This window comes from Tinamus guttatus, unplaced genomic scaffold, assembly GCF_059628265.1.
Source record: "Tinamus guttatus ecotype Peru unplaced genomic scaffold, ASM5962826v1 Tinamus_guttatus_pri_ptg000242l, whole genome shotgun sequence".
Lineage (NCBI taxonomy): Eukaryota > Metazoa > Chordata > Aves > Tinamiformes > Tinamidae > Tinamus > Tinamus guttatus.
The window spans coordinates 7,165,335-7,187,348 of record NW_028288776.1 but is presented as its reverse complement, the minus strand read 5'-3'; the positions used below and the strand labels follow the sequence as shown (position 1 = coordinate 7,187,348).

Here is a 22,014-nt window from a genome sequence, read left to right as displayed (position 1 = left end):
ATGAGAAGTAATTACATAGGATGCATATGGTAACAGTGCCTCCAGGCTACTTCCTTAATTTCACCTCAATGGCAGCAGTCTTTATTTTTAAAGATTCACTTGAGAACTAGTGTGATACAACTAAAGAATGGCAGTTATGAGGAAAATTAAAAATTAAAGGTAAAGGTTAGTTATATGAAATGAAGAGGGAGAGATTTGTTAGGAAAAGGTTTGACCCAGACTAATCAATTAACTTTTACAGAAGGATGCATCATTACACTCAGCAAAAAGCAATGGGCCAGCGCCAGCTCTGCCAGGCTCTGCCCGCATGGCTCAGAGCTGCAGCTGCTGCAGCTGCCCCTACCTGCACCCAAAATCCAGGAAAATGGTAAGAAATACAGATTGTTTTCCAAAAGAATTCAGGAGAAGTTATAGGTCTGGGACTTTGACACAGTCTACACAAAATCTACACATAGTGTGAATCTAGAGGGATATGCTGTTTGAAAGGGTCTGCATTAGACATTTGTGTAATAATAAAATTATATTTACATTAGGATCATTTTTGTAGGAAGGATGTAAGCACTCGTGTTTCAGGGCACAAGATGATCACAATTAAGGAGGATTAGGAAGAAATATATCTTATGAGCAGTGTTTTTTCATAAGAGAATATTATAAATATTCTCCATCTTGCCTCAAACTATCACTCTTAGTCACACTCAGGGACAAGTAATTAAGTAAACCTGTTGTGAGCTTGGTTCAGTATGGCAATTGTTAGATCCACATACAACCAAAGTCCTGTCGCAACTGGATATGATTTCCATTTCCATTATTATTTGCCTTTATACAATCTTAAGGACATCTATCCTTGTTGGTAGCGATGCTGTATGTTGAAGTTACAACTTTGTAAGTGTAGATATGCAAATACACATTAGGAGATAAAAATAAAGCTGTGAGATTTAGAGAGAACATAGTAAAATAGCTAAAGTTAACAGGAGATCTTAGCAGCAAAAGCTCATCAACACATCATGGCTTTAAATAGACAGAAAGAGACCAGGAAATAAGATGCCTTCACCATCAGGACAGACTTAGTTGTACAGTAATTGCTGCAATTGAGCTCTTGCTCTTAGATTAATTTATATTAATTAACAGTATTAATTATATATGTAAATATACATATCTGTGCACCTCTATAGTGCCCCAAATCAAAAAGCTCTAGAGAGCCTAAAATTGAGAAAGTGAGTGAGAAAGCAGCTGCAGTGGCAAATCCAGCTCCAGCCTGAGCAGATGGGAGTGCGGAGAGCACGCGGGACAGCCGCAGTTCCCGGGCAGGATGGAGCCTGCCCAGGAAAACTGGGAAAACCGTGCCTGAAAAGGTGGGATCAGAAAGGGAAGTGCGTGGGGAGTGCAGGGATGCTGGCCGGCGGGATTACCATCAGGTCCAAACTTGTTATGGTTTCTTTGGCACATGCAAGAGAGCGAGCCATGGAAATGCAGCCGGTGTGCAGGGGCGGCTGTCATCAGGACACTCCAAGAGACGTCGTCTGTCTGTACGGAGAGAGGAGTGAAAAAAAGAGGAGGCAAAATGCAGAGGGACATGGAAAAGAAGACAGTTTTTGACTGATGGAACAGAGGGGAATAGTTGTAGGAATAAAACATTAACGGTCTGCATCAAGGACAACACTGTGGGTGGTTAATTCTGAACTATAGGCTGAGCTGGACCTGGATTTTCTTTGTCACTTGTGGGACACACATTACACCATACAGCCAGTAGCCAGCCAAACCAAAGCCGGTTCTTACATCAAAAAGAAAAAGAAAGGGGAAAAAAACATTCAAAGGAGCAAATAGTAACATTTTAGCAAGATCATGAAAGGGAAATGAAAGGCTAGCGTAAAGGAGGTACTTAGTTTTCCAGAGATGCTTTCAACCTAGTAATAAGTTTAAAATGCAGCTTTTTGCCCCTTTTAATTTTGAAAACCCCAACATGGAGCTTAAAATAACATTTCCTACATTGATAATTTTGTTGTTTGGGTTGTGATTGCTTTTTAAATCTACTAGTTCATTACAGTCTCCACTTTTCTTTCCACTGATTCATTCTTTGGTTATATAAAATTACTGATCTTTTTGTCATTCCTGTATCTATTTGGAGAACTAGCACAGAAACATTTGTGTACTACAAAGAAATCAAATAAGTCTTACTTGCCATGATGTATTCCTTCCTCAGACCAAATAATAGGAGAAATCTTGAACCCACTGAAGTGAACAGAACTAAATTACATCTTAAATTGAGTACTGTCAATATTTGACCTCAAATTTTTTCCAGGTTTGGAAGTGCCAGACTGAGCCCACATGCAGTGTCTCCTCTGGCATTCAGCTTGACTTGTGACATGATTCAGTCAGCAGAGACACAATCTCATGGCTCTGAAATCTAACAAAAAATAAGTCAATTATATATACCTAACTGGTCAGCAAATAATATGGTAGTCATGCAACTTTAAATGCAGTTCTGCAAAAAAGCTTCAGGAACGACACTAGATTAGATAATGGCCTGTGCTTCTCATTATACTTTTTTGTTAAGGTTAACAAGAAAAACACTTCCAACTTCTGAGTCTGCAGGCTCGCATTCAGACCCACGGAACAAACAGATTAATTTCAAAACACACATCATGTCTATAATAAGACTACAATAGGCCAAAACCTTTTATGCTCCTGAAACTCCATCTCCCTGCAGCCCTGCTGCTGTCCTCATGCTCTGAGGACATCCCAGAGGGAAACGGAGCTGGCAAGCGCCACTGCTTGGAAGTGCAAACCGTTCTTCCCCTAACCACAGCTTACTTACATTAAAGCTTACTTCAGTCGTTAAGTACGTCTGACTCAAAAAAAAGGAATCACTGTGTTGAGAGAGATGTCACTTGACACAGTTACTAACCCAATTGCCAGGAGCTGGGAAGTTATAACATTACACCAGCAAGTGCTGCTTGCTTTTCTTTGTCTTTTTCTTCCTCTAATTATCTGCTATTGACACCTGCCAGAAGAAAGCTACTCAAAAAGCCAGATGGCTTTTGAGTCCTGGTATTGCAGTTCCCGTGTTTTTGTAATAGATACATACTTTTACTTATATCACAATTCATGATCCAACAGATCATCAGATGATAATATAATAATAATAACTTAATGTTGTGGTGCCTGAATATTATGATTATTCTGTGGTCATATCTTAACACTGTGCATGTTTTAAGTCTATTTAAAAAGTGTGAAAAATTATTAGGAGATACTGGGCACTGATATTCAGGTTGAAATTAAATATAAGTAAGGTACAACATCAAAGAGTACTTGAAAATAATTTCTGTTTTAACAGATTAAGAAAAATGGCCAGTATGGGAAGAGATAAGAAACTTCCCTTAACCCATTTCTCAGTATAGGACATCACACCAAATAGCTACCTGGTGAATAATTTAAGAAAAAAGAATTAAGATTCTTTTCTCTGCTGAGAATGATATATAGCTAAAATCCCTAACAGTTCCTAGGCTGAGCCTGCTTACATATATTCCTAACCAAAGCCAAGTCTGAGAAATCACAAACATATGACATTTTTCCTTCCTGCTGCTAGGAACTCTGCCTAATCTCCGGGCAAGTAGTCCCATTTGGCTCATATTCAAAGCTTGAAAAAGATCAGAGTTTCCTATAGCTTAATATAATTTGTATGCCAATTCCATAAACAGAGGCATTACAAGATACTTTCTGGTGTGCTTACACCTTTGCAAACGTGCATGTATTTTATGCAAACCAAGCAATAAGGCAGAGTTCTGCTCTTTTTACCATGCTGACAAGCCTATCCTCTCACCCCACTATTAAAAGTGAACATTTATATTACACAGTATTTTGTATGAGTACATAGGTCCAAGTACCAAGTAGTATGCACAGATCCTTTACATTATAAATCAGCAAGCGGCTCCATTAATATCAACCAATAGGAAATCAAGGCAAATGAGGTGAAGGCCTAGGTAATTAGTTTTACATTTACTTCAGTTTCTCCTATGATTACTTCATGCTCCTTTAAACTTGTCTTAAATAAGCTCATTCTGAGAAATTAAAAAGCCCACAGTTCCAACTCATCGGAAAAGGCTTTTTTTAGGCTAGCAGCACTCTTGCCTTGAGGCACATACTAGAGCTAGAATAGGAATCAGTGCTTATAGAGATTGTTTTAATATCAAACTCGGTGAGTTTGCTCAGTGAGGTTCATACACCATTTCTATTATGCCATTTTTTCTCCAAGAAAAAAAGGTCTCAAATTGCTGACCCCATAGTACTCTCTGACAAAGTACTGTTCTCTCTCCAACACAAAAACGGCAGATGTTTTGTTCCTTATGCATCCACATGACCTGAAGGTAGTCAGTGGCATTGCTCACTGGAGAATGTCAGTGAGATTTATCTATGGAAGTACAACTATTTTTACTCACTAAGTCTGCTTTATATGATCATTTGTGTTGAGATGCGGAACCCTCTTTGCAGAAAGTCGACCTCGCAATGAAATCCAAGCAGGAATCGATGGCACACGAAGTTTCTTTTAGTGTTTGTGACACCTATTGGAGGTCACATTCAAGGCAGGTGCTTCAGCCAGCGCACACAGCAGCACATTTAAAAGGGATCTTTTGATCTAAGTGCCAAGATGTGGGAATCGAGAGACATGAACTCTCTTCCAGGAGCCAGGATAAATTTAGCATGTAACACAAGGAAAGCTGCCGTATCTATAGTCAAAATCAAGCTAGTTAGACTGAATTATGGCATGTTAATATCTCTATTTAAGTCCTAATCTAATTCCTGCTAAGGAATTCCTAATTCCCGCTGAGGAATCAATGACACTGTTGTACAAATTAAACTAAGAATTAATAACAACAGGAATCGTTGATAAATTCGGGAGGGCAGTTGCATTTGGGAAGGGAGGGTTGCTTTTTTTCTTTTTTTCCTTTTTTTTCCTTTTTTTTTCTTTTTTTTTTAATGCTAACCTTTGTACTTTCCTGTTTACCTTGTCCATATTTGCAATCTATAAAAGGGCATTATGTGCTGGTCATCGCATCGGCTTTTGAGCTAAATCTATGTTAGCACTCCAAAAGGCCAAGGAACTCTTCCAGGGCAAACAACTGCTGGAGCGCTGCTGCCAGATGGTGGGTATATAAAGGGGAAAATGAGAAAAGCAAATTACTGTGTCCCTGTTCCAAGGGGAAGTATCACCCAGAAGGACAGCAAGAGGTGAGAAATTAGTGAGAAAATGTATAGTTTTTTCCTTCTGACATGTTGTTTTCTTTATATCTGAAAATTCTAGGTATGTAGTATTTAACTAAATAAGGAAATGTTAAATTGATAACATGTATAAAAATTAAGCTTTGATTTATGTAGCAGGCTATAGATTTATCTATATAGCTCAATAATATGTAGTCTGCATTTAAAGAAATTCTGGTCTCCCAGACAAAACATTCTTATGTTGCATAAATGCTACAAAAGAAGTGGAAAATAATGGACGAGATTCTGAAGCACAAATTAGCAAAGCCACACTGAAGGCAAGTTATCTACTTAATTGATCCACCTCAGGTGCTGACTACTATTTTACAGCCCATTAGCTCATTTGTAGCTACATTAAATGTATTAATGTGTAGCTGTATTAATGTGTATAAATGTATTAATGTGTAGCTGTATCAAATGTATGGTTGCCCAACATGCAAAGGAAATTTGCAGCTTTTAGAGATGATCAATTTTACTTTCAAATCTCATGAGTGGCCTCTTGGAAGGGGGATCAAAGATAAATTCAAGTGAATGTAACAAATTTTAAACTTTGAAATAATTTTCTTGAAGAGTTAACTCAATTTTACTACCCATTCCTAATATATTACTTGAGGCTTTACTGTCGTATTTATGCCTAAGTGGAAGGAACATCACTTAAAAAAATGCATCCATTACAGAAGCAAGAGTGTTCACTCACTGATGCTACTTCTGAAGAACTTCATAGACAAGGCACAGAAAATGTCTCTTCAGTGGCCAGTGGTAGTAAAATTAAGATGAGAAAGAGTAGAAAAAGAAATGAAATTCTTCCATAAAGAATGGAAAATGCTACTGAAAATTATGACACCCTTTCATAAATAGCCAGGCTAATGCTTTCACCACTTGCTGCTGAACCTCAAAAATATATAGCAAAAATATTTATGTTCAGACCTGAGCAATGAGAAAAGGGACATGTGTGTCTTAGTATATATACGTGTATCTTTGCTGAGCATATTTTAGTTGTGTATATATATGTGGGGTTTTTTAAGCAATCCTTCCTCTAAGCTTATGACTTTTCCTGGAAATAACGGATATAAATAAAATCTTCTTACCATACAGGAAAAGCAACAATGTTGAGGTTTGCTCTTGCCCTCTTTGCTGTTATAACGTCATCTACCTGCAAAAAGTACAGCTGTCTGGATGGGGAAACTCACAAACTGAAGCCAAGTCCTGAGCCAAACATGCAGGAATGCACCCTGTACTCGGAATGTAAGAGTAGCTTAATTTTAGTCTCGAAATACAGCTTTGTACTCACTAATTGTCCTGGAAGTTCCTTTAGTTTCTTGAAAATATATAAGATGCAGTAGAAGTTGCATTTGAAAAGCTTCCCTCGTTGTCATTTTGTTGCATTCGAGTCAAGAGTCAAATCCTGCTTCTTATGAAGTCAATTGCAAAATTTCCATTGCCTTTATTTATTATCTTTTTTATATTCTGATGTGAGTTTTTCTTTCACTACATCTACTTAAATAAGTTTACAGAAAAGATGAATTTAGCCTATTCTGATTAAGTATAAACATATTTCAAAAACATACGTCCGTCTTGGTTGTACTAGTGCATTAGCTATTGTCCCTATGTACATCCCTACGTGGCTTTATTAAAAACAGCATTGTTTAATTTGTTGGAGCAGACACCACCTGAAAGGGGTTAAAATCAAAATTCCATAATAAGCAAAGCAGAGCAGGTATATTTATTACATTAATTTTCTTGTTATGTTTGATAGCTTTCAAAATTAATATCCTTTGCTATATAACACTTGCCTAAACAATACTGAACTACTTGGAGTGGAGGGAGGAGAGGGAGCTGTACATCTTTACAAAGAAATATTGGCGCTAGTTTATCTTATTTAGTGTTTATGCTGCTACTTCGAAAGCCAAAAATGTAAGAGCCTGAGTAGCTCTTCTAGTCAGTACCAAGAGATTTTACCTTGTTATTGGCCAAAAAAGAAGATTTGTCTTAAATTTGTAGTTTTCCAAATATAGTGGTAAAGAAAATCCTTATTGCACGATCTTTGTTTCATTCCTAACAGCTTCCTGTTGCTATGCAAACTTCACAGAGCAATTGGCTCATTCCCCAGTAATTAAAATAAACAACAGCTACTGGAACAGATGTGGGCAGCTCAGTAAATCGTAAGTCAGCTTTGATGTTGTCTATGTCCTGTTTCGTTGGAGATTTGCCGTAGTAGCTACACAGCTAGTGTTAACTCCCCCTGGAATTGCTGATGGAAAGTTGCTAGGTTGCCCTGAAGATGATGGATGCCACCCACTCTAGCTCCCATCATATTTCCTATTCACCAGACCAAGGTCCTGCTCCTCTTTTTCTCCCCTCTCAAAAGTCCTTGAATCCTTAAGCATATACTCTTTGCACAGAGTGATTTATACCTTTTCGTAAGGGTTATGCTTTGTAAAGTTTGCTTTCGTTTTAGAACCAGGCCTGTCTGTTCTTCCAAAATCCGGCAATGCAAAGGGGTCCTAAATCCAGTAGGTAACAACCCCACAGCACCTCTGTAGCTGAGCAAAGCAGCCACCACATACCAGAGCGCCCCGGTTAACACGGGCAAGGCTCCTTCCCGTCTTTAGAAAGCAGATCAGCTACATGACTCAGCCTTGCAAACAAAATGCACAAAAGAGAGCAGAAACAAGACTTCTGAATATTTATAAGAAAGATTCTTGGAGTCCTCTGGGGTTTATAACCATGAAGAATGTCTTCATAATTTAGATTTTTAGTACCCTGTTAGATGTTAGAGCTGTGAAACATGGCAAGTTATAGAAAGAAAAGAAGGAAAGTAGAAAACAATTAAGCAAAAACAGATGTGCAAAAGTAACAGCTATGGCCTGCCCCTCCCAGAAGAGCTGCAACAGTATGTGTTTTTAAGCAACTTCATCTGGGCTGTGGGAAAATGGAAAGAGTAGAGAAACCAGGAGACTACAGCTTAGAAAAAGGTTTGTACTATAGTTTCAAGCTACATTTTATTATTGAGTCATTCTTGCCAGGAAAACTCAAGGCCTCAAAAGTTTATGGAAAGCTTACACAAATAGGGCTGAAATATGCATGGAAACATTTGTGCACTCTTCAGCTGGCTACGGTAATTGCCTGGTCAGAGTCTGTGCATGGTGCCAAAGGAATGAGTTTGGAAACTAGACACAAACAGGGTGAAAGGATGCTTTCCTAGGCTTGCTTTCCACCCCCCAATCTGTAATGTCGCATCCACATGGAAGCAGGTTTGGAAAACAGAGGCTGTAACCTTGATACTGAGAAACAGGTTCATTTGTGGCTTTTCTCACCTGCCACAGCTGTGAAGATTTCACAAAGAAAATTGAGTGCTTTTACCGGTGTTCTCCCCACGCCGCTCGCTGGATCCATCCCAACTACAGTGCTGCTATTCGGTCTGTCCCATTGTGTCAAAGCTTCTGTGATGACTGGTAGGTTCAGCTTTTTATCCAAGTATGTCAATTTAGCCTTAATACCTCTCTATTACTCAGAGCTCCCAGGAAAGTAGCAGCAATAAGTGTTGTATCATCATTATTACTCGTTACTTCGTTTCCTTGTTCGTTGTTTGTTGCCTCTGCTCTTTCCTCGGTTAAGTTACTGTTCCCAAAATGATAATGTCACAGGTTGAAGCAGGCTGGAGCCTGCCTCGGTCGCAGCTTAGGGCCTCACGGGCAGCACAGCCCTGCTCCCAGGGAGGCAGCTGCTCGGGGCATCAGCGCTGAGGGATGCGACGGCGCCGCTCACCCCTCATCGAGGGCCACTCACAGCAGTGGGGGGCTGCAGAAAATCTGTGTCTGCATTTTGAGATACAGATTATGCAGTTAGCATTTTGATTCTAAAAACTTGTTCCTGATAGATTCCTTTTATCTCTCTATGTATGAGGTGCACTACGAAATCATGAAAACAGAAGCTTCCTCTATGGTTTTAAATTCATGTGTCTAAAAAATCAGGTTCATTTTTTTACTTTTGGCCTTTCCTCTTGGTTCCAGTATCCCTCTCTGCTAACACCAAGTCTCAAAGCCTGACTTTCAGAGAAACCATCAGCCAACTAATGCTAAAAATAATGAACAAGCATAGCAGCATTTTATTTTATTTCCCAAATAAAGGGTCAGGGACTCATAAATACTTGGACAGCCCATCACCTGTCTTGGGGTAGAAGCGTTATATCCAGGTGGAGTGCTGAGATTTTTTTTAGTAAACTGTATCTAATGTACATTTCTGCTCACCAGACTGTTGTGAGATGTTAGATCTTAACTAATGTCATCCCTGTATATGTAAAACCCAGCAGCACCTTAATACTGTCTTTTGGGTGTGTGCTTACCCATATGGGTAAATTGGTGTGAAATGTAGTACAAAGAGCACAGGCTGTGTTCACACGATAGGATTAGGACTGCTGGCTTTCCTTGAAAATAATTAACTGTGGATGTCTGAATCCCCTAGCCTGCTTTAAAAATCATGGAAAATTGTTTTAATACAACTAAAAATGTTATACAAGAGCTTTTCTTGGAAGCAGAGCATTTACAGAACACATGGTAGTACATGGCTTGTGCTGTTCAGTGCAGTGCTTTCCCTAGTGCTTATGCAACTTTACTATTATTTGACACATGGATCCATTTTCACTTTCATCTTCTGTCCAAGAGGAAAGTAATGTATGCAGTACAGTATTTTGTAGGATATGTCTTTAAATTTGTCTGCATTGCTCTGTGTCAGAGAAGGAAAAAAGAAACACAACCTGTATTTGCAATGGAAGATAGTGATAAGGGCTAATATATTTATTAGCTTGTCTAGAATTTCCTCTAGTGATGATTTTTATTTCTGTGTTAGGAAAATCCATGTTTATCTGGAACAGATTTGTCATTTGCATATCTCCATCCTCAATTTTTGGTAATCTTTTAAGCTGAATCCAGATTATTGGCTGCCTTGAAGATAAGGACTGAGAATCCGAATTTGACTCAGTACTCAGAACCTTGGAAGCAAATATTATGAAATTTGAAAGGATTTTAGTATTTGGGCATTGGAGTTCCTGTAGCTGTAGATGAGCTCTAACAGACAAAGTGATAGAATGCCAAAACCTAAAATAAAGTAAGTAGAATCCACTTCAGTTGCCACAACAAAGTCAACATCAAGTTACCACATCCAATAGAAGCGTAAAGATGACAGAAACCTGTAAATTCAGATTGCATCCACTGAAAAGTATTTCAATAGTGATAAATTTTATAGTGATTTAAACCAGCCTCAGTATCCATGAGAAATCCCATAGGCCAAAAATGTGTATTGCGGCTCAATATTACACCACAAAACTGAGGATTTTGTGATATACCAGATCCTCCAGGTAAAGAGCATTTTATAGCTTTTGTTATTGGGAAGTATATGCGCTGCAGCACATGGAGAGCTGCTATATGGGAAAAACAGTCCCTTTTCCAGGACTGAGTCTCCTGGCAAAGAGGAGGCTCTTCTCTAAACAAATACTGAACAATGATCTATTGCCCCAGCAGCGTCACGGATGCCCAGCCTGAATCAAAATGTAAAGATGACCCATTAGTGTGCATGCCAGTCTGCGTGCCTGCCAGTGCCAGTGGCAATCCCTTTTCCTCGCCCTGCTCAAGGCCAGAGGCTAGGAAAAAAGCTTGGACAGATTTCCCACTTTTTTCTGGCAATTTAAAGTAACATTTTTTCACGTTCTATTCATTGGAGTCCTTTTAGCGAGCTGTAGCACTGCTAGTGAAGTGACCTACTTTCTCTACATGCCGTGCGTGTGCCTGCTGCATACTGTATGTCTTTGTGGCCAGAAATGTGCAGAGGATTCTGAATGAGCAGTGACTTCATTTAAAAGAAATTCATCAGACTAGCTTAGGGCCTTGCCTTTCTTCCTATTGTCTTAGGATTTCTTGCTCCTACTAGTCCTGAAACTATTGCTTTTCAAAAAGCCTTATGGGCAAAATGCTCTCTGTTCCACCTGTGAAATGACCTTGTGCCATTTAAAAGGCAAAAGGACAATTCTAAAGAAAAAAAAAAAGAAGGAAAAAATCCTTTAAAATAAAAATATCCTACAAGGTGTGCATGGAGAGCTAGTATGCTAGGAAAGGATCTTTCAAATAATTATGTTTCTCACGGGTTTAGATTAATGTTCATAGAAATCACTTAAGGGTTTCTGAACAACAGGACTCATATTTTTCAGAAGTGACAATTTCTCAGCTTAGAGAGTTTCTTAGTTTCATAATTACTTCCTAGATTAAAGAAAATAAAAACATAAAAATAGAATTATGCCTCACTGCCTGCTTATATAACAAACTACAGAGGCAGGCAATGATCCTAACTAGGAAACATGACAATTCAGTAGGTAATAGTGGCTAAAATTAAAAATATCTTACAGACAGACCTATTTCAGATACCATAGGATGCAGATTCCCTGGCATAAATGCTTCAGCTCAGGGAAACTCTGCAATACATATTCCCAAGTTTAAAATGTGTAACTGAAGGTGGCACTGACTTCAAAAGCAGCAGTTCTGCTTCTCCCAACCCCAGGGTGCTCAGAGCAACCCCGATCAGAGAAACCATGAAGCTGAAAAATACCTACCCGAATAGAAAAGAAAATGAACAAACAAAAAACCTCTGGAAAAGGGCACAACTGCTTCCAGTGGAAGTGCTATTATTAGGCAGTTCACAGCATATATTGAGCTACTTTGCTGGAAAGCGATGGATTTAAGTGCATGCTCAAAGTAAAGGGCAAGCCTACATGGCCTGAAAAATCTGGGGTGATTGCTGAGCCTGATGTTGGTATGTGGAGGGTCCGTAAACACTGGTTAACAAAAATTTTATCTTCATGCTCCTAACTATGATGTGCCTTCAAGCAGGTAAAGTGAATAGTGCTGGAGAAATAGCTCTCACGGGGGAGTTACCTCTGTATTTATTTCTCAGTCAGACTATACACAGCAGCTAACAACTAACAAACCAATTATTCCTATAGTCCCTATTCCCAAATTCAGTCATGACACAAACTGGCAGGACCTGCCTATTAGTGTCATATTATGTTAATTTACCAATTTGCAGCCTGTATTTCCAGCAGAGCCCCCAGCTCTGACAGCAAATTCATGGATGAGCACATACAGGAATACCTCTGTCTTCTGCCCCAAACCTGCTTAGCCCAAACCCTGACTAAAGTTCATCTGGCATTGCTCTTTCTCCCACCACTCACTCTGTCCTTGACCTGCCACTAAGGTGAAAACACAGAAAAAAAAAAAAACTGTTTTGGAAAGAAAGCAATGTCTTGTGACCACTGTAATATGTAGGATTCTGTTTTCTAGTGTTCAGGCCACTGTGTCAAAGAGCAGCTTTGAAAAGCTGAACTTTTGCCACGTAGGTGTTTAATAAGTCACTGAGTCACAATGATGTTTTACATCCGATCAGTCCTTCAGCATAAATCTTGACTTTTGAAAGCTAATTTCAACTGCAAAACAAGAGGCAGGAACATTTTAATCCTGTTGTATAGCTTCTGTGTGCGCTGTACTGCAAACACGCTTAAAATCACTTAGCCACCACTTCAATAAAAAGTACTAAAGGTCAGTTTCAAATGCGCATGTAGTGGCCTAAGCACTTGTAATTAGTGCGTGTATTTGTAATAACCAATACCTAGAACACCTAGCCTGGTGCAGGCTGTGACTTCATTCTCCAGGCACTATACAGTAAAGATGGTCTGTAGCACAGAAAGCTCAAACAGCTCCAGCTGTGCGCGTTCTTACCTTTCTACACGTGCAGGTGTGCTGCAATGTCTAGCTCCTGTAGCGAGGTGAATACAGGCTAACCTCATCTTTCACTTCCAATACAAGTTTTGCAGTCCTCATGATTTCAAATCAGTGCTGAAAACATGACCCTGAATATTTAAAAAAAAAAAGGATACAGAAAAACAAGAGAGATCTAAATGCCTTATTTGTAAATATCATATGGAACTTACTTTTTTAAGTCTGTGGCTCATGGCTTTGGGCACTCTTATTTAGTGGTATGAATGATCTGCCTGAAGCCATTGAGACTAAACTAAAAATGTTTATTTATTTGCAGGAGATGATCCTTAGGGAAAGTAAAAGCCAAAAAGTAGAACATATAGAGAAGCTAAAGGAAGGAAATGATCTAAGATAATAAGTCATGTGATGCCACCTTACATAGACCCACCAGTTACATCTCTTACAAGTTTTGGCCTATTTATTTACATTATCACTAAAATAAACCTCAAAATATAAAAAATTTGCACTCTATATCCTACATAGTCCTTAACTTTCCTTCTTCTCTTCCTGCTTAACTTCTTGGACAGTATGATTCTAGGGCTGACGCCCTGTCAGTTTGTATGATTTTCTGCCTATGGGTTTCCCCTTTTTCAGTAAAGCTCCCTCCCACGCAAGAAACCCTCTGCCACTCAGTAACACCCGCAGGCGCTGCCATCAGTGAGTGTTGCTCCTCACAACGTAAGTCCTTCATGAGTATGAAATGCAATGGCTAAACTGTTTAATTTTCACTGGTATTTAGGTCTTCCTAGCCAGTTCAGAGTGTGCCTACATGTAAGTTAAGACAATGTGCACTGCTCAGCTGTGCTGTGTGATCATTCTGCGTTACTAGCATAGCCCATGTAAATGTTTTGAGTTGGAAAACACTGACAGAATAACTTTTCTTCCACAATAATCTCTATGAAGGTATGAAGCCTGCAAAGATGATTCCATATGTGTTCGTAACTGGCTGACCGACTGGGAACGGGACGAAAGTGGAGTAAACCACTGTAAGAATAAATGCGTCCCATACAGTGAGGTAAGAAAACCTGGTCAAGCAAATATGTCTTTAAAAGTCTGGGGGTTTTGCTTGAATGCATGGGTATAAAATGCAACAATTAGATTATTTTTACTTCAGCAATTTCGAGCTACAGCCAGATTTTTAAAAATTATAAATTTTAAAACTTTTATATTTATGTAGCTCTGTCTCTCTAAACTTGTATACACACATTTATCATACATTTATTTATCCCCTATTTGGGAGACAAAAGTAGAAGTCCAGTGACAAATTTCAAACAGTCCCAGGATGTTAAACACAGTGGGGTTTAGGTAGTAAAATATAAATGAACTTTGGTCATACAACAGAAAGAGACACAGAGTTGCATTTTACAAAGCTCCTTACATGACATAAGGCTTTACCTGCCTCTCTCCTTTGGCATTGGGACGTCTATTCCCAAATGACTATGACATTTGTAAGGTTTTCGTACCTATCAGGCATTCCTTGCCCTTTTCTCTATTTTACATTATTATATTCAAGTACTCCATTCTCCAAATTCCTCTCAAATTCCTTATATTCTTCTAATTATCTCCATTTTATTCTCCACATCCCCATGATATCTCTGCACCATTGTGCCTGCAAAGGGCTAGACAGAGCTACATTTGTTCTATCCAGTCTTCTCTGGTGGTTAAAGAGCAGCACTGACAGCTTTCTGGAAGCACAACCCATCATTCTGAGAAAGTTTAGCAGTTGGGATAATTAACTTCACAAACAAAAGTATACAAACTAAGGACTGAAAAGATTTCCAGGAACAAAATTGCCTGGAACCTGATCCACAAACCTTTTAAGTATCAGATAAGAGTTTTTTCTGGTAACATACTTAAGTTTAGGATCAGGGCAAGTTTATACAGTTCAAGTCTGCTATAATTATTTGAATATTAAGAGTTGAGCTTCACTGAGAACAGGCAAACTGTTCAAAACAACATAGGAATAATGTGTAATGGTTAAGGACTGGTGCCTGGGCTTGCAGAGATCTGAGATTCATTGGTTTGAATGCGGTTCAAGTTCTCGTACTTACAGGAGTCAGTTTGGAAACTGATATAAGTGGAAGTCACAGTCAAATGAGTGCAGGGTGGGTGGCTGCCTTACAGAAGTGACACTAATCAGCCTGAAGAAGGTGGCCAAAAAAACAAGTGGCTGAGGAAACTAACAGCTGAGTTTCCCAGATGTGCTAATTCAGCAGTTATTCCAGCTGAAGTAAAAGTCAAATGATAAATAATAATCTCTATAAATAATCTCCAGTCTCTCCTCAAGCTGTTCCTGGTTCAAAGATAGAAGGTTTCAACCCTGAATTCATTTATATTCATTTATTACAGAAAATATACCATACAGAGGGAAAAACATGCAGTAAATCCAGAAGTCTTATCGCTTAAGGCCAGGCGCAGCCATTCCTAAATGAAACGTGGAACCACACCCTAAACTGTCCATGTTTTTCACCCAAAATAAGCTTGTGTGATAAGCGAGAGTAAAGACCATATTCCTTCAAAACAGATTCCCTGCTACTCTACATCAGTTTTCAAGCAATAACCATTTATTTGCAGACAAAACCGAAACATCTTCAATCCTAATATGTATCTTATATATATACCTTCTATATATATATACCTTCTATATCCTAATATATTTAGTTAATACGTGTCCCAGTGGAGCACCTAACTGATAACATTAGCTTAATAATGACATATCCAGACTAGTTTGTGATTTTTTTTGTTGGATGATGAATATTATAAAATTGTTTTAGTTAAAAACATCTCTAAAAGTCCATAACTTTCTCAGTTACCTGAATTATTGGCTGTTCAGACTTGGTCTGCAGATCACAGGAGAGGAAGGCTGGAAATAACACAAAAAGAGATCTTTATATGGCCTTTCGACTGTTCAGCCTCAGACTCATGAAATGTAAGGTCTCTAAGTGGATAACTGGAGCAATTTGTGTTTCTTTGCCTGAAGGTTTCAGATTAGATGTTTCTGAAGTCTCTGGTTCCTTATTCTACCCAGATAAGCCCCCTCCTCTATTCAGAATTACTTTTAACAAGTACAGCACTGGTGTTAGCTTGTTCTGCACCACATTGACAGTTAGTAGCAGCTGACTGTTTTATATAGCTATCTCATAACTCATTACTCCTCATAATCCACAGTCTTAACCCATTTTATGTACTAGTTAACTGTAAGTTTGTAGACATACAGACTTGTCATTAGAGAACAAGAGAAGTGATTGAACTGAAGAAATTAATATATAATAGCTGTATGGAAAAACAAATGTAAGCAGGGAGATACAATAAAGACACAGGGAGGTACAGCGAAGAGAAAATGTGCACCATACTAGGATTAATTAAAATGAGATATAAAATGAATTGCACCTCCAATTGGACCTGCCGAGGAAGGTCACCTGCAGCTGTGTAAACAGGCAGCATTGATAGAGCTGGGATGTGTGCAGGTAAAGACTGTTCACAGAGTGTTCAGCCACCTCTTTCCTGCACTATCTGAAACACGACCTAGCCCTAGCCCTTAGCAGTGCTCCTTATAGACATTAACAGCTCTTTTGGTAACCCTTGCAGTGAATTACATACCTTGTACAGATGTAAATGATGACATAAAGTGCATGGCCATTCTTTTCAATCAAAGTTTCTGCTGGCTAGAATTACCAAATCTTAACTTTTCCTTCCTCTTTTCTACACTAAATAATAACAAAATTTAAAATGCTAATAGCGTAAGCCAAAAGCAGTCTACCTATTTCATTGTAATAGTCAAGAACACTGATCTTTCTCTCCTAAAAGCCAAAAGAAAAAAAAAACACATGTGGAAGGGAAATGGACTCACTTGGACTTATTTATTTGGACTGAATTCATAGAAGGAAAGTTACTATTACATAAAATGCACAAAAGTTACTGTCAGAGACAGTAGACATATGCTTTATTTCTTTAGATGTCCTTAGCTCATATGGAGGAGCAATCAGCAGCTCTATATTTGACATATGTAAGTGGTTGTAAGGAGTATTTGGAACAAATGTTAAATACTAAGAACGTGCAATGGATCACAGTCAATTTTTGCCTAATTTGGTCTGTTTTAAATTTTACGAGGCACACTGTAGCATTGTCTTCCCAGCAGAGCAGGCCCAAGTGGTGTTAGTGCACAGATTAGCGCGTTGTCCAAGAAGCTGAGGAATTAGAAACCTCTGCAGTCATTTAGGGGCAGGTTTGATAAGTGGGCTGTGGACTGTGTTTGGTTGCTGCAGCATTCTGACAACACTCTGGTTTAAACAGAGTTAGCAGGAAGATCAAAATAAAATGACTAATTTAACAGGTAGAAAAGCATGAATACAAGTTACAGAGTCTGTGGGACATGCAAAAAAAATCTTACACAAGGACATAGGAAAACCCATGACAGTTTTTTTTAATAGTTTCTGAACTGATTAACTGGAAACTGTTAGAAATCCAGGATCTGTGCAGAAGCTGATGGATAATGGTTCTTGCTTAAAGGCGCAGGAATAAGAGGGGAAGACACAGCTAAGATCTGCTGGCAGGGAGAACACAAGGAGGAAAGTAGATGTTCTGCCCTTTCCCTTTGTGGCTCCCAGCACAGTAGCAGGACTCTGCTCTCCTCCTCCAGCAACTGCAGTTTCCATAGAGTGAACCCCAGCTAGAGCCAGTGCAAACTGAAGTTATTTTGCAGCCTACAGAGCCTTTGGGGTTATTTGGAATGGACTCTGTATTATCCATAAAGGACAGATTTCTAAGTCAAAAGAGATGGTTATGATCTCCTCTGCCTGCCTGCACAGCCTGGTCAGCGCTGCTTGGCTGCAGGGACACACGGAGACATCGTGTTGGGGGAACTTGCTGTGAAATGTGGCAGGAGCAGGAGCTGCAGAGCTACCAGGGTCCGCTCCCACATCCACATAATTAGCAATCTTTTTTTTCTTTTTCTTTTTTTTCTTTTTTTTTTTCACTCAGAGCCACTTTCTTGCAGAAACCCCCTGCCATAAAGAAAGGGCAAGTTCTCCAGGGTTATGTGATGACAGCAGAGAATCAGGTCTTTATGTATCCTGGGGACAGGGGTGGCCCAGCACACTATCCAGAAACGGCAGCACAGAGAGAAATGCTGTAGGATTAAAGAATCAATGTCATGCACAAAGACTACTTGTACTATCACAGATCAAACACAGCCTCCTCCAGAGAGGTGTTGGTGACACAGGCAAGGTGGCAAAGCGAATCAGTGACACAGTAATGGAGCCCAGCATTCCTGCTGGCCTGTCCCGCTCCATTAACAACACTCCCTGTCCTTAATTCACAAGGCTCCTACTCCAGCCATCATTCCTGCCCCTGACTTTGTTCCTTTGCTTCTGGGAGTACCTGTAGTCTCCTTTATTGAAATAGAAAAGATTGAACTTCAACCACAAACACATGGAAGAAGAGAAAGCGAGATAAAGTGCGTATCCAGGCCTCACTGCAGCTGGACGTGGTAACTGCTAAGCTCAGACTCTTTAGGCAAGCTCAGGCTGGGAGGACAGGAGGTTGCTGTGCTGTAAGCTTGGCAAGCAAGATACTTCCCTGCTGCACGGTCGCGCTGGTGCTATGACAGAGAAGCCTCAGAAAATGAGGTCATATCCAGAATAGGACACATTCACTTACAGAGAGCGCAGGGAGCTGCAGTTTACGTTTTCTTGAGCCAAAAGCCCTGTGCACCGCAAGACACAGCACTTTGAAGGCAGGCTGGGGAATCAGGGTTGTTTTTCTTCTTTCTTCAAGCCGATTTTGAACTTTGTCCCTCCTCCTCACCTGTGAGGTCCTGCCCAGTCATGCCATACACTGCAGCAGTCACAGAGAGATCCCAGAGAGCTGTGAATCCGCTGGGTTTCTCCGGCCTGTAGATAAAAAGATTTTGGTTTTCGAAACAGTCAGGCTGGTGCTTTCAGCAGTGCGCCGATCCCAGGACATGTCAGAGTGTCCTGACACGCTACGAGCTGTACGTCTCACACGGAGCGTGTGTTTGTCAGACCCAGAAAGCAGCCTGGGCTGCCAGACCCTGGGTGGGAACAAAGGGCTGGGCCATCCATCACTTTGCACTTTGTTTAATGACGTGCCCTGGCAGTAGGCAAATATCTTTTGCCAGTGGCGAGACTGAATAATATTTTAAGATCTCTCAGAAGTGATGAGGCATGGCACATAGCAAGAGAGTGTTTGGATGACTGCAGCTTGTTCTTATACATAAATATCATTTAGTACCAATTTTTTTAAAAAGTGTTATCCAATCTAATATAAATTTACTTTACTCAATTATTTTTAAGTATAATGGCACTTTTTATTTGGTATGCAGGTGTATGCAAATGGAACCGACATGTGCCAGAGTATGTGGGGGGAGTCATTTAAGGTGAGCGAATCCTCCTGCCTCTGCTTGCAAATGAACAAGAAGGACATGATGGCAATCAAGTACCTCCTCTCCGAAAGCTCGGAGGAAAGCTCCAGTGTGAGCAGCAGTGAGGAACGGGCCTGCCAAAGGAAACTCCTCAAGTTGGAGAAACTAAAGGAAGAGGAAGGGGAAGAGACAAGATGAATGTTGGTGGATGTGTGTCAGGAGGAGATAAATGTTTATGGAGGCTGGGCTCAGTGCACCGTGCCAGCCTGCCTTATCCCTTATTTCTGAAAACATAATAAATCACTGGTTGGTTATATTAATCTTTCTCTGTTTGTTTTTTTCTTCATCTGTATCACAAAAGTCCCCAACAGGTTAGCACAGGTGTAATCTTGTGACTTGGAGTAAACATCTGGAAGCGAGAGGTAACGTTTAGGGCTTGGCTTTCAAAGGTGAGAGGCACAGGCAGTTCCTGTGGACTTCGGGTGGAGCAGAGAGAACTCCAAATCTCTGGAAAGCCATGCCCTTAACGCGCAAAAAGCTCAATCGAAATCATTTGCGCAGACACAGAGCTTTTCTGTCACAAGCTCCTGTGTGCCAGATTCTGCTCAGATGAAGAAGTGTTGTAGGCAGAAAGAGGCCAGAAGGGACTGGTTGCTGACAACTGAAGATTTATTTATTTTGTATCTCAAACACATACTTGCAAAATGGAGGATCGCTATATAAATCCCTGGACGCAGGTATTGCCATTACATGGTATACACAGACTGTTGTGCTGGGGTTTTACCTTAAACAGTATCCACGCAAAACTCTCCTACAATATGAATTAGAAGCCTAATTTGAGGTGTTATTAATCACACTGAATGGCTCCAAACAGAATTATCTCTTACAAATGCAAATGTTGCCTAGGGAGGACTGCACTCAGGTTTCTCCTGTCAGCAAATTCCACTTCCCAGCATCACTGTTACCGTCAAAGCAAACCCAAAATCTGCAGCACTCCCAGAGGGGCTCTTCAGGTAGAGATGAATGAAATCCTGCCTCCTCTTGCGCTTCCATAATCCCTCTGACATCACTGGAGAGCAAACAGGTCACTCTGTACAGACTTTCGCAGTGACGTCCCCTGGTCAGCTGTGGGACTGATTTAATCTGGGGAGGCCACATTAGCAAACGATGACAATCAGCAGTGCCTGCTGTGCAGTCAGGCACCTCGCAGTCTTTAAGGGCCTGGCCCACAGTTAAAACAAGGTCTTCGCACATCCGGTTAAACTGGGAGAATGTTAAAAATCCGGCACACTCTCTTCTCTGGGATGTTTATTTATTTTTGAGGTTTCACACAGCTGCGATAGTAATTCTAGACCCATTAGGTCATGCTCTGCTTCCCACCAGTTTCTTTAGTATCTTTAACAATGGAATAATTCCTACCAGCACAGAATTTTTTTTAGAATGGTATTTTGTCACATCTGTATTTCATGTTTACTCAATTTGACAGTTCTTCTGTTTTAAAAGAAGGAACAAGAATTTGGCCTTTTGCTAAGCCCTGCTAGTCCTTCTTCCCTTATTTCATTAAATTCTGCTCTTTCTTGTCCTTCTTGATTGAAAAAACATCTGAATCAGAGCAGAAGAGTTCAAACATGAATGATACTCTGAATTCTCAGACCCCAACAGTTCACAGACCAGATTTCCTGAACGAGATGTGGAATTTATCTAATAACTTCAATGGATTTTACTTTTAGTTTTTGTCCAGTGTCCCTCTAATTCACGTAAAACTTCAGCATTAAATAAATATAAGTATGTAAAATTTTAGCATTAAATATAATTACTTAATTAATTGACTACATGTCTTAATTTATTGATTCTAGATTGTCTACTGAAACAGAGTGAACTTTTAGTCCCTATTCCTTATTACCGATCTTTATTATGATTTTGTAGCACTATTGTATTTCTTCTAAATCATCAATTTTTGTAAGTCAAAAAGTCAAGAAACACGTACTTCTTCCTAACATAGAAGCTCTTCCATGCTTATTGGTTACTCCTGGATTGATCCAGATTTGTTTTATTCAAATATACATTACCTTCCAGAAAAAGGTTTGGTCCTATTTAAAACTTCAAACGATGGAGAATTACCCAATACTCTCGACTGTTCCTCAGTGTAAAGATTATCTCTAGTTTAACATTTGTTTTTCTTCAGCCTTCAATGATTGTTTTTGCTAAATCCTCCTACACTAAAGAGTTCTTTAGTATTCAGCACTGTTTTCCTGCTCAGCAGCATATATATGTAATCAAAAAGCTTCTCAATTTTCTTTTTGAAAAATAGCTCCATCTATTTTGTTTATGCTCATCGTTATAAGACATTTCCTCTCTCTTCACATTATATTTATGGTTCTTCTGTGCCTTTACCAATCCTCCCTAAACTGTACACATCAAAACCCTGCTCTATGCCAGCTTTAGAGAGGACGCACAGAGAGGACTAGATTCCTTCATCTCCACGCACTGCTCCCAGACTGGATTGCCCATTTCTGTAATAGTATCATTTTGTTTGTTTGCATGCCTTTAGTGACAGTGTGTTAGGATTTCTAA

General features: G+C 39.6%; 1 protein-coding gene across 1 annotated transcript; it reads left to right on the top strand.

The window, feature by feature from the left end:
* The first annotated feature begins 4,949 nt into the window (after positions 1–4,949).
* LOC104577606 (riboflavin-binding protein) lies at positions 4,950–19,760 on the top strand. The gene is made up of 6 exons (XM_088526162.1): positions 4,950–5,226; positions 6,352–6,501; positions 7,319–7,418; positions 8,583–8,711; positions 13,962–14,073; positions 19,402–19,760. Exons 2-6 carry the CDS (start codon positions 6,363–6,365, stop codon positions 19,636–19,638), a joined length of 717 nt encoding a protein of 238 aa, XP_088382288.1. The 5' UTR covers positions 4,950–5,226; positions 6,352–6,362; the 3' UTR covers positions 19,639–19,760.
* Positions 19,761–22,014: the final 2,254 nt, after the last annotated feature.

Coding starts and splice junctions, on each gene's coding strand:
- LOC104577606 (XM_088526162.1), top strand. CDS start 6,363: ATGTTGAGGTTTGCTCTTGCCCTCTTTGCTGTTATAACGTCATCTACC. Junction 6,502..7,318: donor ATGCACCCTGTACTCGGAAT/GTAAGAGTAGCT, acceptor CATTCCTAACAG/CTTCCTGTTGCTATGCAAAC. Junction 8,712..13,961: donor CAAAGCTTCTGTGATGACTG/GTAGGTTCAGCT, acceptor ATCTCTATGAAG/GTATGAAGCCTGCAAAGATG.